Source organism: Meles meles, chromosome 4, assembly GCF_922984935.1.
Source record: "Meles meles chromosome 4, mMelMel3.1 paternal haplotype, whole genome shotgun sequence".
NCBI classification, from domain to species: domain Eukaryota; kingdom Metazoa; phylum Chordata; class Mammalia; order Carnivora; family Mustelidae; genus Meles; species Meles meles.
In genome coordinates, this window is record NC_060069.1 from 80,069,215 (window position 1) to 80,083,347 (window position 14,133).

Below are 14,133 nucleotides of genomic sequence, written 5' to 3' on the forward strand. Positions count from 1 at the left end.
TTCCTGCTTCCTCTGCCCAGTTAAGAAGAGGTGCCTCTCCAGGGTGTGCTAAGTCTCCCTTACCTCTGGCTTTCAGTTACAGTTGACCACTGGTGACAAAGACAGATGATCAGAGGGTGGGAGAAGACCGAGGTTGGGTTATTTATTCCCAGCTTGCCCTCTGCTTGGTCGCTGTAGGTTGACTGTGTCCTATGCCCAAGACCACAGCTCCTGTCAGTCAGTTCTCTATACAGGTTTTCCTCTGAGTCCTAACTGTTCTCTCCCATCTCTTCTTCACACAGAGGCATGTTATGCCTTCCCACACTTCCTGACCCCAGAGTACTATGGTGCTTTTCCTACACCTTGCTCACATCTGTGTAAATAGTTCCTTCATTAACTCCCCTCAATTACCCAGCTTGAGGTGTCCTCTGTTTCCTGCTGAGACTCTCTGTGGTACATAAATGATCCCATCTGGGGCCCAGGGGGGCTTCATGCCTGCACTGGCTAGACCTTCACAGCTCTAGGCTCCTGCTTAGTCCTTAAGAAAAGCAAAGTCCATTCTAATGAGTCTTCAAAAAGACCTGCAATTAAATTCCAATATGACCTCACCATGACAGTTTGTTACCCAGTCTCTTTCCTGGATCTTACACCTAGAAAATCTTGCATGGCCTTCACACTCTCAGCCCCCCTCCACTCATGGCTTTGTCCCAGAGCAACTGCCTTATGAAGTTTCTTCTGAGTTCATGGACCCTTCCATATTCTTTTCTTTTCATGTTCTCTTCCTTATACATCCCTCTTGTACTTCTGCCTTTTTCTGCCCTTTTCCTAAATACCCTTTTTCCTTCCCTAGTACAGGCCTAGCTACCATGTCACCTCCTCCCAGCCAGAAGTAGAATTTCCTTTCTTTGAGTGTCATGGTGCTTGGCTTTTCCTTCTTCAGTGGCCAAATTCCACATTGAGCTGTATAATTTGTAAAATGCTTTACCTCCCCTACAAGATGATAAATCCAAGAACTCTGAACCGGGCATTGTAACTCCCTCAGATCTAAACATAGTGCCTTACAGCTTATCTGTGGTCAAAAGTGCGGTGGGATGACTGGGTGGTTGACAGATGAACAGAGGACTATTCTTTATTGCTTTGCTCTTCTTGCAATGGGGCTTGCAATGTACAGGCTTAAGGTCTCTGGGATTACTTCGCTCTGACTCACCACCTTCATGCTGAGTAAGGCTAATACCTTCAAAATTCATTTTTTAGCAGCATAAATATCTTCAACTCTTGCTCTACAAAGGAAATACAATTAATGTATACACATCTGTATTGACACTCAGAAAGACTTTTAAGTTGATAAACACAGTAACTGTTTGGGCTCCTATTGCTCAAGGTAATTCAGTTTAATATTCCATAGCTTTTCAGCCAACTGACAAAGAGAAGAACAGATCCAGGTTGGTGGAGAATATCTTAGCCAAATTGTTGCACTTTAAATGAAATAATGCATTTACTGGCAAGAGAGAAAATATTTATTTATCCTGCATGTGTTATGTGCGAACAAGATAGTTTCAGACACATGATCGTTCTCACAGTCTCGTTCCATGTGTTATTTTTGAAATAGAATATGATCATCCCTAGAAAGAATTAGTTCCCTGTTTTGATCATGAAGAGAATGTTTCCTGAGAATTATTGCTTACAAGGACACGATATGGGCAATAGAACTATTAAAATGACACATGGCATCTTTTGCCTGTGTTAGATATAATTGAAAAAAAAATTAAGACATGGGATAGTAAGTGAAAAAATTTTAACTCTTTTGTTTTTTGCCTTTTGAAACTATTTTTGAATTAATCCTAAAGCTACAAATAGCTTGGTTTGTATAAAATTATCTGAAGCTGACTCTGATGCCTAAATTGGGCCCTCATAGGCAGCTTCTTTAAAGTTCTGCTAACATTCCCTTCCTACAAGCCTTTCCATGGACTTTTTCCCGGGGGTAATTTTGGCGGGTCTATACAGTGAAAAGCCTCTGCTTAGCAGCATTTCTCGACAGTCCTTCATCCTTTTGTGCTCCAGTAAGCCTATCATTTTGTCTTGAGTCTGTAATGGTCTTTATGGTCACAGAGTCATTATGTAGGTCTGTGGGTATGATATCCTACTCACTCTGTGTCTTCAAGCAATTTCTTCAACTATTTTCCCAAGTTCTCCTTGCAAACTTCTGTCACATACTATTCGGGTGCAACACTTGTATACTCTTTTTTTTTTTTTTGAGAGAGAGCAAGTGAGCATGTGGGCAAGTGGGGGAGGGGCAGAGGGAAAGGGAGAGAGAATCTTAAGAAGGCTCCACACTCAGTGCATGCAGCCCCAATGAGGGGCTGGATCTCACGACCCTGAGATCTTGACCTGAGCTGAAATCAAGTCAAATGCTTAATCAACTGAGCCACCCAGGCACCCAAGTGCAACATTTGGATCTGCCTTGAGGAGAAATATTTGAAGCTAATACCCTATGTCAAATCCAGAAGGATCCATGAGCATAAATATTACCTAATCAACCACAATTTCTAATCAGCTCAGATATCCTGACTATTTCTAATGCTTCTTTGAGTAACTATAGAAGATTGAAACTAGAAAAAGGTACTGTTATGAAGCCATTACATTAAATCATCTTACCATTAAAACCATGGTGAGGAAGCAATGTGATTACAAACTATGAAGTAAAATCCAATAAAAGCAGAGTATGGAGGGGGTCATAGTGCTTACTTACCCAGTGTACTCACATAAGTTTCTTAATTTTGACTTTTGATCTCATCATCTTTGTAAAGAGTTGGGATCTTGCTGAACAGAAAACTGTAGTTGAAAGAATTCAAATATAACTCTTCAGAATTCTTATTAAAAAATCCTTGACCATCATAATTAGATTAGCAATTTTCTCTCATTTGAAAGCATAGGAAATTAATGTTTTAGGAAAGATTTTAATGTAAGTCTCAGCCTAGGTCTTTCATTGTTTGTTTGTTTAGAGTTTGCTTTCTTTTTATTTGGATCTCCCTTTGGACCTTCTGTACCTCCTCTGAGACAGACTTTTGTCCCCTTCATGACTCAAGAGCACACTGTTAGTAAACACTGAACCCATGGTCCAGGCCAACACTGTAAGGCTGATCTGGCTCTCTAGGACATACAGCACAAGAAAGACAGAGCATCTGTCCTAAGTGCTTTATCCAAGGTAACTGCAGAGTGTAGAGACTGCACAAAGGAAGGAAGCATCATGTTTATGGGACAATTAAATTTGCAAAGAGCATATGGTCTTTAATACTTTAAAACAGATGATTCCTAAGTAAGCAAAGCAGAAATTGTTTTCTTTTCTTTTCTTTTTTTTAAGATTTTATTTATTTATTTGAGAAAGAGAGAGCAAGAGAGTGAGCACAAGCGGAGTGAAGGGCAGAGGGAAAAGCAGACTTCCCACTGAGAAGGAAGCCTGATGCAGGACTTGGTCCCGGGACTCTGGGATCATGACCTGAGAGCTGAAGGTAGACACCTAACTGACGATAGACACTAACTGACCTAACTGAGCCACCCAGGCACCCGTGAAATCATTTTCTTGAAATTGATAGTCAATACTTCCTGAGTTCCTGGTTTCCCCATGCTCTGCTATGCACAATACAGGTCGCCATGAAGCTTCTCCAAAGATGGGAGACACTTCTCAATGCTAAAGTCTCAGACTGAAGATCCTTTCAAATGTGCTCTTTCTGACCACCTATGTGAGTGTGCACTAACCACCAGGTCACTCCCTACTTTATTTTCATCATAGTCCTATTACTATCTAATAATACATTTGATAGTATTTTCAGTTTTTAGCTTTAATTGGGGATTGACAAAAGAATATTCAATTGAATAGTCATCAAATAGGGTGGGGAATGTCAAACTTGCCTTGGTAGAACTTTGTGAAAACTATACATTTCATATATTTCATCATTCTTATCCTGAAAATCCTGTCAAGGTGGATAAATCCTCCTTTTCTAAAGTAGTAATGAGACCTATATTAGAAAAGAGAAATGGTAGGTTAGGGAGAATAGGTTGTGTTTATATGGTCAAAGGCACTGTCTAAATTTCCAAATGAGGAAACACATTTAATTACTTTCAAAGTGCTATGAAAATTGAACATAATATATGTAAATATATATTGTCATAATCCCCAGAAATCAGATGCTTACTTATAAATTTGGGTAGTGAATCTTTTATTTTATTTTATTTTTTCAGTGTTCCAAGATTCATTGTTTATACAGCACACCCAGTGCTCCATGTAGTACATGCCCTCCTTAATACCCACCACCAGGCTCACCCAAACCCCCACCCCACCCAAAACCCTCAGTTTTTTTTCTCAGAGTCAACAGTCTCTCATGCTTTGTCACCCCCTCTGATTTCCCCCAATTCACTTTTCCTTTCCTTCTCTTAATGTCCTCCGTGTTATTCCTTACGTTCCACAAGTAAGTGAAACCATATGATAATGTACTCTCTCTGCCTGACTTATTTCACTCAGCATAATCTCCTCCAGTCCCATCCATGTTGATACAAAAGTTGGGAATTCATCCTTTCTGATGGAGGCATAATACTTCATTGTGTATATGGACCATATCTTCTTTATCCATTCATCTGTTGAAGGGCATCTTGGCTCTTTCCACAGTTTGGCGACTATGGCCATTGCTGCTATGAACATTGGGGTACAGATGGCCCTTCTTTCACTACATCTGTATCTCTGGGGTAAATACCCAGTAGTGCAGTTGCAGGGCCATAGGGTAGCTCTATTTTTAATTTCTTGGAAGGAATCTCCACACTGTTTTCCAAAGTGGCTGCACCAACTTGCATTCCCACCAACAGTGTAAGAGGTTTGTGTAAAAGGTTTCCCTTTGTCCACATCCTGGAGAGTGAATCTTATGTAGTTGACAAAATGAATGAAATTCTTCAGTTCAACATTGTAACTTCTGACTCTTGACATTGTAACAGATCTTCTAATTCTATGATTATGTGCAATCCTATACACTCTACTTCACTGTAAAATTAACCTTCTCACACAAAAAATACTTACAGATTCCCTGTATTTGCCAGGTACCATATTAATGGCCTGGTGATATATCGGTGAACAAGGCAAAGGCCCTCATGGAGCTTTCAGATCTATGGGAAAGACAGACCTGAATCAGATAAACACCAAGAACAGTCTACCAATGATGCTTGATGTAAAAGAAACTGTGAGAACATACAGCAGGTGAATCCACTCTGGCCTGAGTTTGGGGAAGTTCCCCCCAAAGAAGCAACATTTGAGTTGACTCATGGAATGGTTAGTTGTTGATTGGGCAGAGATGGACATATGCAGAAAGGAGAGGGTGTGTATGTGTTCCAGAGTGGAAATACCATGTTCAGAAGAGTTGCATTTGCCTTTGCAACTTTGTGTCTTCAGGAAAAACACATCTTTGGAGACACTGCTTGGGCTTTTGCTGCCCAGTAGCTAAATGTACTTAGTTTGTGATAAGTTATAAAGTGTGCTTCTAAGCAGTTCATGTGAACAGAATTTCATGAAACAAGAGTTAAGAAGCACAGAAAGCTGGATATTGGAATATGCCTTAAAAACTGCTAACCAGATGCTCTTTTTGTGAACATATTCCTTTTGAAAATCTCAATGAGGGCTTTCCACAGGATCCCATTGTCATATCTAAATTGTGCATTCCTTTAGGGACAAAGGGGGAAACGTTAACCAAATTCATAATTTATTAGCATACTTTCCAAATATGCTTACTGGGTTCTGGTTCATTGTACAACTCTGACTTTTGATCACTTGCCAAATAAATAATGGGAAATAAATGACTTGATCATTCTCTTACCTTCAACAGTTGTAAATCAAGATGGTCAGCCTCTCATAGAAGGAAAACTTAAAGAGAAGCAAGTCAGATGGAAGTTCATCAAAAGGTGGAAAACTCGTTATTTTACACTGGCTGGAAATCAACTTCTGTTTCAAAAAGGAAAGTCTGTAAGTTTCCCCCCTGTCTTGTACACTTTCATTTTTAAGGTCTTGATCTCCACCAACCAGCTAGGGATTTTGTCCTGAGTTAATATGCCAATAATTTGTCCTTTTCCATTTATAATTTTACAGTGTCATTTTTTTTTTTTTTTTGCATACATCCCTTAGACTGTCTGTTCTGTTCTGTCCTACCTTAGTTGATTCACTGTCTGTCTTCAGTTTGTTATGGAAGATCTTTTTAAAAGTTGGCTTAAGTTTTGAAAATGAACTGCCAAAGGACTACACAGTGAGCTTGGCTTGAACAGTGTGCCTTGTGTTTCCTTATAGATCACCCCATAAATTAATAGCTTATGATATTGACCCTGACTCCCTTTATAATTAAAGGTTATATTTGGAGGCGAGGACACAGGGAAGAGGGACAGAAGGCTGGGAGAAAGAAACAAAGGATGATTTGTTATAAGTACTTTTTGTAGTCAACTAAGTTCAGTTCTGGTTAGGGAAAACAATTATCATCTTTCAGTCACTTAATAGTCAGTTAACAAATACAATAGGATCCTAAAAAGAATGAATAAATATTGTTTTAATATAATGTTCAATCTGAGCTAGGATGCTCAGTAAATATCTATACTCTGAATTTTCAGTGGGAGACTTCTGAAATAGCATTTTATTCTAATCAGCAATGCAGAGTCATTCCCTTCTTTTCAAGTCAGCTTTATTTATCATTAAATTCTATTCATTCAGGATCAGGGAGAAAGAAATGTGGACCTACTTCTTGGATATTTTGAATATAATAATAATAGCTTATTACATGCCACCCTGGATTGCCTTAAAGAATCCTCAAAATAGTCCTTCGAGGTTAGCACTATTGTTATTGCCATGTTCCAGATGGGTAAATCTGGGGTGCCTTTCCCTCCCTCTCTCCTCCCCTGCTGGCAGATGGAAGCATATTCCTCTGGACTGGATGATCCTCATGGCCTTCCGCACAGTGCACAGGCCCTGAGAGCCTGGGTTCCAGGATGGGCAGGCACCAGGTTAGGTCTGACACCAAGAAATCCTTGTGAAACAAGACTTTAGCAGTGAAGGCACTTTCTGTCTTTATCTCACTGCCAGGAAAGCCAGAAAGGGCAAGATCCTGGCCTTTGGATTTCTGTCTTATCCTACTCTTACAGGTATCATTTGAACCCCAGAATCAGAATGATGGGGAAAACATGAGCATATGTACACATGGTCATCCACTCCTGTGCAAAGATGCCCAGAGAACACGCATACAACACCTTGCTGATGCCTTTATATCCATCATTCCCCACTTGTGGCATTTGGGACCCAGCGTCTGTCAGTCATTACCAGGAGTTGGCCTTTGTCCTAATCAAAGATATCTGGGAAATACAAAGGAGCTAAAGGCTCTGACAAGTTCTGCAGGAAAGAGCCCACTTAATTTTGTTTCACTACTATATCTTAAACTTGTTCCACCTTATGGTACTTTTACATCATGTAACATCAGACCCGGTCCCACTCCCTTCCCCTTGTGAGAGAGACAGAGAGAGAGAGAGAGAGAAAGAGACTCTGACTGGCTTGACAGATAGAGCCAGTAAGGTAAAAAGGGATAAAACTAGAGTCAGGTACAAGGCTGTGTGACATCAAAGCTTGCTGTTAAATGAGTGTACTGTCCCTCTTCTTATGAACACTGAAAATACAGAAACTGAAATGTGAATTAATTAAAGATTTTAAATTATTTAAAAATTATGATTCACTGAGAATATGGGCACTATATCTTTAGAGTGCTCATTATAAAATTTATTTGTACTTTCTGCTCAACAAGAGTAAAGTATGGTGTATCTGAATTATGACAACATTTTATGACCATTTTTTAAATTAATAAAACAATGTTAACTTTTTGAGTGAAAAAAAAAAAAAGCCCTAAGCTCATGCTACTTTCTTCATCTGTGTATATTATTAAATATACAGATGGACTTTTCTGTGGCTGAAGATCTTTTTGAAGGGGAAGTATAATGGTATGCTCAATTCAGTTATTGGAGGTTTAAAGAAATTTTCTTAGCATAGCTCCACATTGAAGTATTTTTAACATGTTTAAAATGACTGTCTGAATTTCCCGTTTTTATTAAAGAAATCAGAAATAGAAGTTAAGAGGTAGTGATTTCTCCTATCCCTTGAGATGGAGCAGAGTTAGTGCATAAGAATATTTTTCCTGAACTCAAATAATGATCTTTAAACATCTTGATTCAGAGCTTTTTAATAAAACTTAGAGAATAAGCTATTTTATAATTGGCTAACTTGTTTGACATCTTTATAGGGAAATAATGGTTTGACATTTCAGGAATCTGACAGCACATGTGGCTCAAATAAGGAGAAATAATATAATGTACTATAAGGACCACAACAAATTTCCTCTCATCCCCAGGGACACAGTAACCTTGCAGAGGTCCACAGTCCAGCTGAAACTTCAAGCCCATAATAAGGGAGCTTTCTTATAAATGAGAAAAATGGTAAAATGTGCATTTTAATAAGGACTGAAAGACAATAGCGTTATTTTTTACTTTCACATTCTTAAAGTCTTGATTTCCGCCAACCAGCTAAGCAATGGTACCCTTTGACTTCCTGTCCATTTCTCTTGGGTAATTCACTGTCTCTCTTTAGAGAACTATGACAACTTTTTGTTTTCTTGATCAGTTCCTCCATGTATCAATTTCTATTATATAGACTAATTAAAAGAAATACATCTTTATTGCTGTCAGATATTTACCATAAACCAAATTAAGCTAACAAAGTATTATCTAGTACAGGGATCTTCAAACTTTATTCTATCTACTCCCTAAAAGAATCTTGAAAATCTGTGTAATACTTTGCCACATTTTAAGTTTATCATAAGTTTAAACAGTTGCACAAACTGTAATTTCTGTTGAATTAAAAATATTATCATTTTGAAATAAAAAGTTCACACCTCTCCTTTAAGTATAACCATTGAAAAAGATACCGTAGCAATTCACACCTAACACCATCCATTAAAAAAATACATAAATTACTTCATCTTTTTTTTTATTATGCTCAATTAGCCAGCATATAGTACATCATTCATTTTTGATGTAGTGTTCAACAATTCATTATTGAGTATAACTCCCAGTGCTCATCACAACATCTGCCCTCTTTAATACCCATCGCAATGTTTACATGGTATCATTTTTCTTTGAAATCATATTGTTTTCTACCTAACCCACAGTACTTTAGTCTGATCATCCAATCATTTTTCACTGCAGTGAAACTGTGTATATAAATTGAAATTTAATTATTTTAATAATTTGGGACTATCAATCTCTAAATGTTAAGATTTTTCATTATTATAATCTTAAAATTAATTATAATTTTAAATTATAGTCAGAAGTGTAACACCAAATGCAATAAATATTTACTAAACATTAAAAAGGGAAATGCTATTGGAAATGCACCTCTTGATGTAGTAGCTGGGGAATGATTGTGTTGCTTTGTTTGAAGGACACTTCCTTAGCATCAATATTTTGAGTTGATCTTTCCAGTTCTTTGATCCTCCAGAGATTTTTTCAAGTTGGACAATACATCATGGTAACTTTGGGATGAGTGAGAAGGGTGCCTTTCCATTGCAGAATGAAAGAAGAGTGGGTTGTACAGGGGGCATGGGAAAGGAGAGTTGGCCAGATCCTCAAGCACAGGCACGTCTTCCAGGAGACAAATATCTTCAGGGATGTTAAAGACATTTCTGTAAAGAAGTATTTGATTTTTTTGAAACTACTCATACTAGCCCATTGGGATGACCCTCATGTTGTAGTTGTGATCTGTAAGCCTCTGTTTTTTTTTTTGTTTTTTTTTTTTAAATGTTCATTTTTTTTTTTTTAAGATTTTATTTATTTACTTGACAGAGAGAGATCACAAATAGGCAGAGAGGCAGGCAGAGAGAGAGAGGAGGAAGCAGGCTCCCTGCTGAGCAGAGAGCCCGATGCGGGACTCGATCCCAGGACCCTGAGATCATGACCTGAGCCAAAGGCAGAGGCTTAACCCACTGAGCCACCCAGGCGCCCAAGCCTCTGTTTTGATGCCAGAAAAATGTAAATCATTGAGTATTCTTTCACTTAATGTTTGCCGACAAATCATACTTCCAGAGCTCCAGTGTGTCTCAAAACAGTTTGATCTGCTTAGACATTAGGACCCTGTTTATTCAATTAATACACCTTTCTCAGAAATAACACAAAGGAAAATTCAATTTCATACTTCCCAAATTATTTCAGATTCTGAGTTAATAGTACTCCAATTGTACTATTTCATTTTGCTCTATTGATAGTATTGATATCAATCAAACATGACATAAAATCAAAGAAGTATGAATTAAACATTTTCCCAAATCCCACTGAATAATAATTTCTTATAAGTTGGCCATCTTATGCCAACTTAATATACTGTAACGAAGGACCAATTGCTCACACCCTCTGTTGTTCTAATGAACGACTCACTGAGGCTTTAGCATTCAAAATAACAAAGGTTATGAACCATTTGCAGTGAAAGGATTCTGATCTTCTTGGAAAATTCTCCAGTTGCCAGAGATCTTTTCATACTCTGGAAGCCAGCTCATGTTCTCTCCTTCCATATGCATTTCAGAAAGATGATCCTGATGACTCCCCAATAGAACTCAGCAAAGTACAGAGTGTGAAAGTTGTGGCCAGGAAACGCAGGGACCGCTCCCTCCCTCGAGCTTTTGAAATCTTCACAGACAATAAAACCTATGTTTTCAAGGCCAAGGATGAGAAGAATGCAGAAGAGTGGCTCCAGTGCATCAATGTGGCAGTTGCCCAAGCAAAAGAGAGGGAAAGTAGAGAAGTAACCACATATCTATAGGGATTTGCAAGCCGACCTCACACTGATTGCATACAATGGGCATTGTGCTACCATTGCCAATGTTAAGAAAAAGAGATAAATTCAGCAAGTCACATTGTGTTTTTCTAAGTACCGGTGGAATTGTTTTCCCCAAGAAGCAGGACCTAAAAGTGGCAGGATTCTTATGCATTTCATATTCTAATGGCGCCTGCATTAACTCTAGAACATCTGTGTGATCCTACAAGAAAAGAAGCTACAGATGGTATGGGGCAGAAAGGGGAGAGTCGGGGATCTAGGAGCCTCTGAAGATATGCCATTGTACGTTGTAAGAACACAACTCTACAAGATACCTGAAATACCTACCCTAAGGAAAGATTAAATACTTCTGATGAAAACCACAGTTTGCCAAAAGTATTAGAAGGGAGAAAAAAAAAAAAAAAGCCCTATTGGGAAAAGTCAAAATTATTAACCCTAAGGGAAAACATATAACTTATTTATAGACATACAACTGTGTTTTTCGTTCTAATGCAAATAAGGCTAACACATGGTAAAATGGTCCTCAAGTGAAAAAATTTATATCATTAAATGTCTTTCAGAACACTTATCTGATTATTCCATTTAGATTCATATAGTATGATCTAAAATGTAAGTTCTTGGATATATCTCCTGCCCAAGGCAGTAAGTGTAAGCTAGGATAGTTATAGAAAACCATTTTCACCATCTTTAAAATATGGGCCATTTCCATTAAAATTTGAGATGTTAAAGTTCTATACCTTTTTTCTTTACATTCAATCTTTTAATATCTCAAAGTTACGTTCAGTGGCTTTCCCTTCACTCATATTTTTTAAAAAATTAAGCTGTGGCAGGCAGAATTATAGAATGATTCCCAATGGTCTACACTCTGACCCTCCCCTTGAATGTGGTAGAAATTGTAACTTGCTTCTAACTAATAAACTATGGAAGAAAGAATAGAACAGTCTCCCCCATGATTATGTTACATTACATGGCAAAGGTGAAGAGATTTCTGGTTCTTAATCAGGTGACTTTGAACAAGTCAAAAGGATGTGACCCTGGGTGGGCCTGACCTCATCAGGTAAGACTTTTTAAAAAAGAGTGAACAAGTCAGAGACTCTCTCTTCCACTGGCCTTGAATAAGCAAGCTGACACAAGTTCTACAGCTTCAAGGGAATGAATTTTTCCAAGAATCAGTGAGCTTGGAAGAGGATCCCAGCCCCAGCCAACACCTTGATTGCAGCTTTGCGAAACCTGGACAGAGGACCCAGCTAAGGTGTACTTGAACGTCTGACCTAGAGGAATCTTGAGATAATAAATACATGCTGTTTAAAGCTGCTAAGTGTGTGAAAATTTGTTCCATAGCAATAGATAATTCATACAAACACTAACTTAGTATACATACAAAGGATCATTTTTTTCTTTTAAAATTTATTGACCATATAGTCTAGTATAGAAACCGGGAAAAAAAACTAAGTAGTCAATATTCTTAATTCTACCTTGACTCTACTACCAACTCACTAGGATAGGAAATATGTAAAAGGCCAAGTTTGAGGAAAGAAATAGTTGGATTTTAACATGTAAAGTTTGAGGATATTGTGAATCACAAAAGGTATTACAAGTTGGAAACAGTTCTGAAGGTCAAGATTTTGCCTCACTGGATATATAGCTGGTCATTAAATCTGTGGAAGTAGCTGAAGTTACTCAGGGAGAATAAGACAAAAGAACAAATAAGGGCTTCCTTGGAACATCCAACATTGAAACAATGGGCCACTGGATTGGCCAGTCAGTGTTCAGAGATGTTATAGACCAGAGAAAACGATGTCACAAACACCAAAAATAAGGTTTCAGGAAGAAGGGAGAGATTAACAACATAAAATCCTAGAGTAATCACTTAAGATAAAGAATGACTTGCAGTTAGGAAGCAATTTGTATCATTGGTAAGAACAATTTCATCAGAGTGTTGAAGTAAAAGTCAAATTCCAGTGGGTTGAAGAATCAATAGGAGGTTAGGAGATTAAAGCAATAATTGGACAATATTGTCAAAAAGTTGGAGCCAAGATACAGAAAAGTGATTTGTTGTTTGTTTCAAAGATGTATTGGACTTAAGGGGGAAGAGTCTAACATACGGAAAGAAAGAAGAAAAATAACTTGGTTTGAGCACAGTTTCTAGAAGTGATGGAGAAGGATTAAAATTCATGCCACAGCAATTTATGGAACAGCTAGCAAGCAACAGGTACCATGTTTGTCCTGGAGACACAAAAATACCCAGCTCCTCCCCTCAAAGAGTTTATAGGGTAGTGGAGGAGACAATCATAGACAACAAAAATTGAAATGCTAAGAGGCAAGTGCCTTGATAGAGGTTTGCCCGGGGGCCTGTGGAAATGCAGGAGGAGGCAACACTATAATTGACTTTGAACTCAACACATGGACACCCTCATTCTTTCTCAGAGCTGTTAGAGAAGGGTTGTGTCCTAAAGAACTAAGTGAGAAGGTCATGGGCAGATGAGGAGAAAATGGTCAGTTGAGAGGTTGAGAGGACCATGCTGCAAAAGCACAGGAGGGAAAGGGAACAAAACATGGTCCATTTGTAAAACAGCAAGTCCTATGTAAGATTGAAACATAAGGGGACTGTTGAGGAATGGTGCAGAATGATGCCAGAGAGGCTTATGGGGCCATAGCATAATGGGTTAGGTTCTATGCTAAGGAATCTTAAGATGATGAAACACAATTAAAAGGTTTTAAGACTTGCATTTAGAGAAATAATTTTGATAGTGGTATAGAGACTGGATTGTAGGGATATAAAAAATTATATCAGGGAGATCATTTAGGAGGTTCTTGGAAGTGGTGAGGTCTAGTAGCAGAGGAGATAGAGGGGAATGGAAATGCAGGAAAAATATTGAAATAGTAAAACGGATTGGACACTGGTGGAGGGATGGAGCCTAGGTACAGGAATGGGAAGGAAAGTGTCTCTGATGATCCCTGGGTGCTTTCTTGGGAAACTTGATGTATGATGGTAGCATTTTACTGAGAGAAAATTCCAAAGCAACAGTTTAAGAGGTGGGCCCAATTGTAAAATCAATTTTAGTGTATACATTTAGAGTATAGATTGATGATTCATCATGGACTGTAGCAACATCTCCAGTGATGAAGTCAGGCAGGAAAAGGCAAGAAGTTACAGTTGTAAATGAGTCTCTAAATATTATTTTGAAATCTAACAGCCCATTCATAAGAATCACTTGAGTAAACCTAGCTGTTAATTAGAAAAAACTGGTAACAGACAAATAGACTAT

At 38.1% G+C, this 14,133-nt stretch overlaps 1 protein-coding gene across 2 annotated transcripts in view; it reads left to right on the forward strand.

Annotated features, from left to right (window-relative positions):
* Positions 1 to 12,174, forward strand: part of VEPH1 (ventricular zone expressed PH domain containing 1) — a 243,943-nt gene extending 231,769 nt beyond the window's left edge. For both annotated transcript variants that reach the window (XM_046003913.1, XM_046003914.1), the window contains exons 13-14: positions 5,844 to 5,980; positions 10,613 to 12,174. In XM_046003913.1, coding sequence (XP_045859869.1) covers positions 5,844 to 5,980; positions 10,613 to 10,849 — 374 coding nt within the window. In that variant the 3' untranslated portion in view covers positions 10,850 to 12,174. The remainder of the gene's footprint in view (positions 1 to 5,843; positions 5,981 to 10,612) is intronic.
* The last annotated feature ends 1,959 nt before the right edge of the window (positions 12,175 to 14,133 follow it).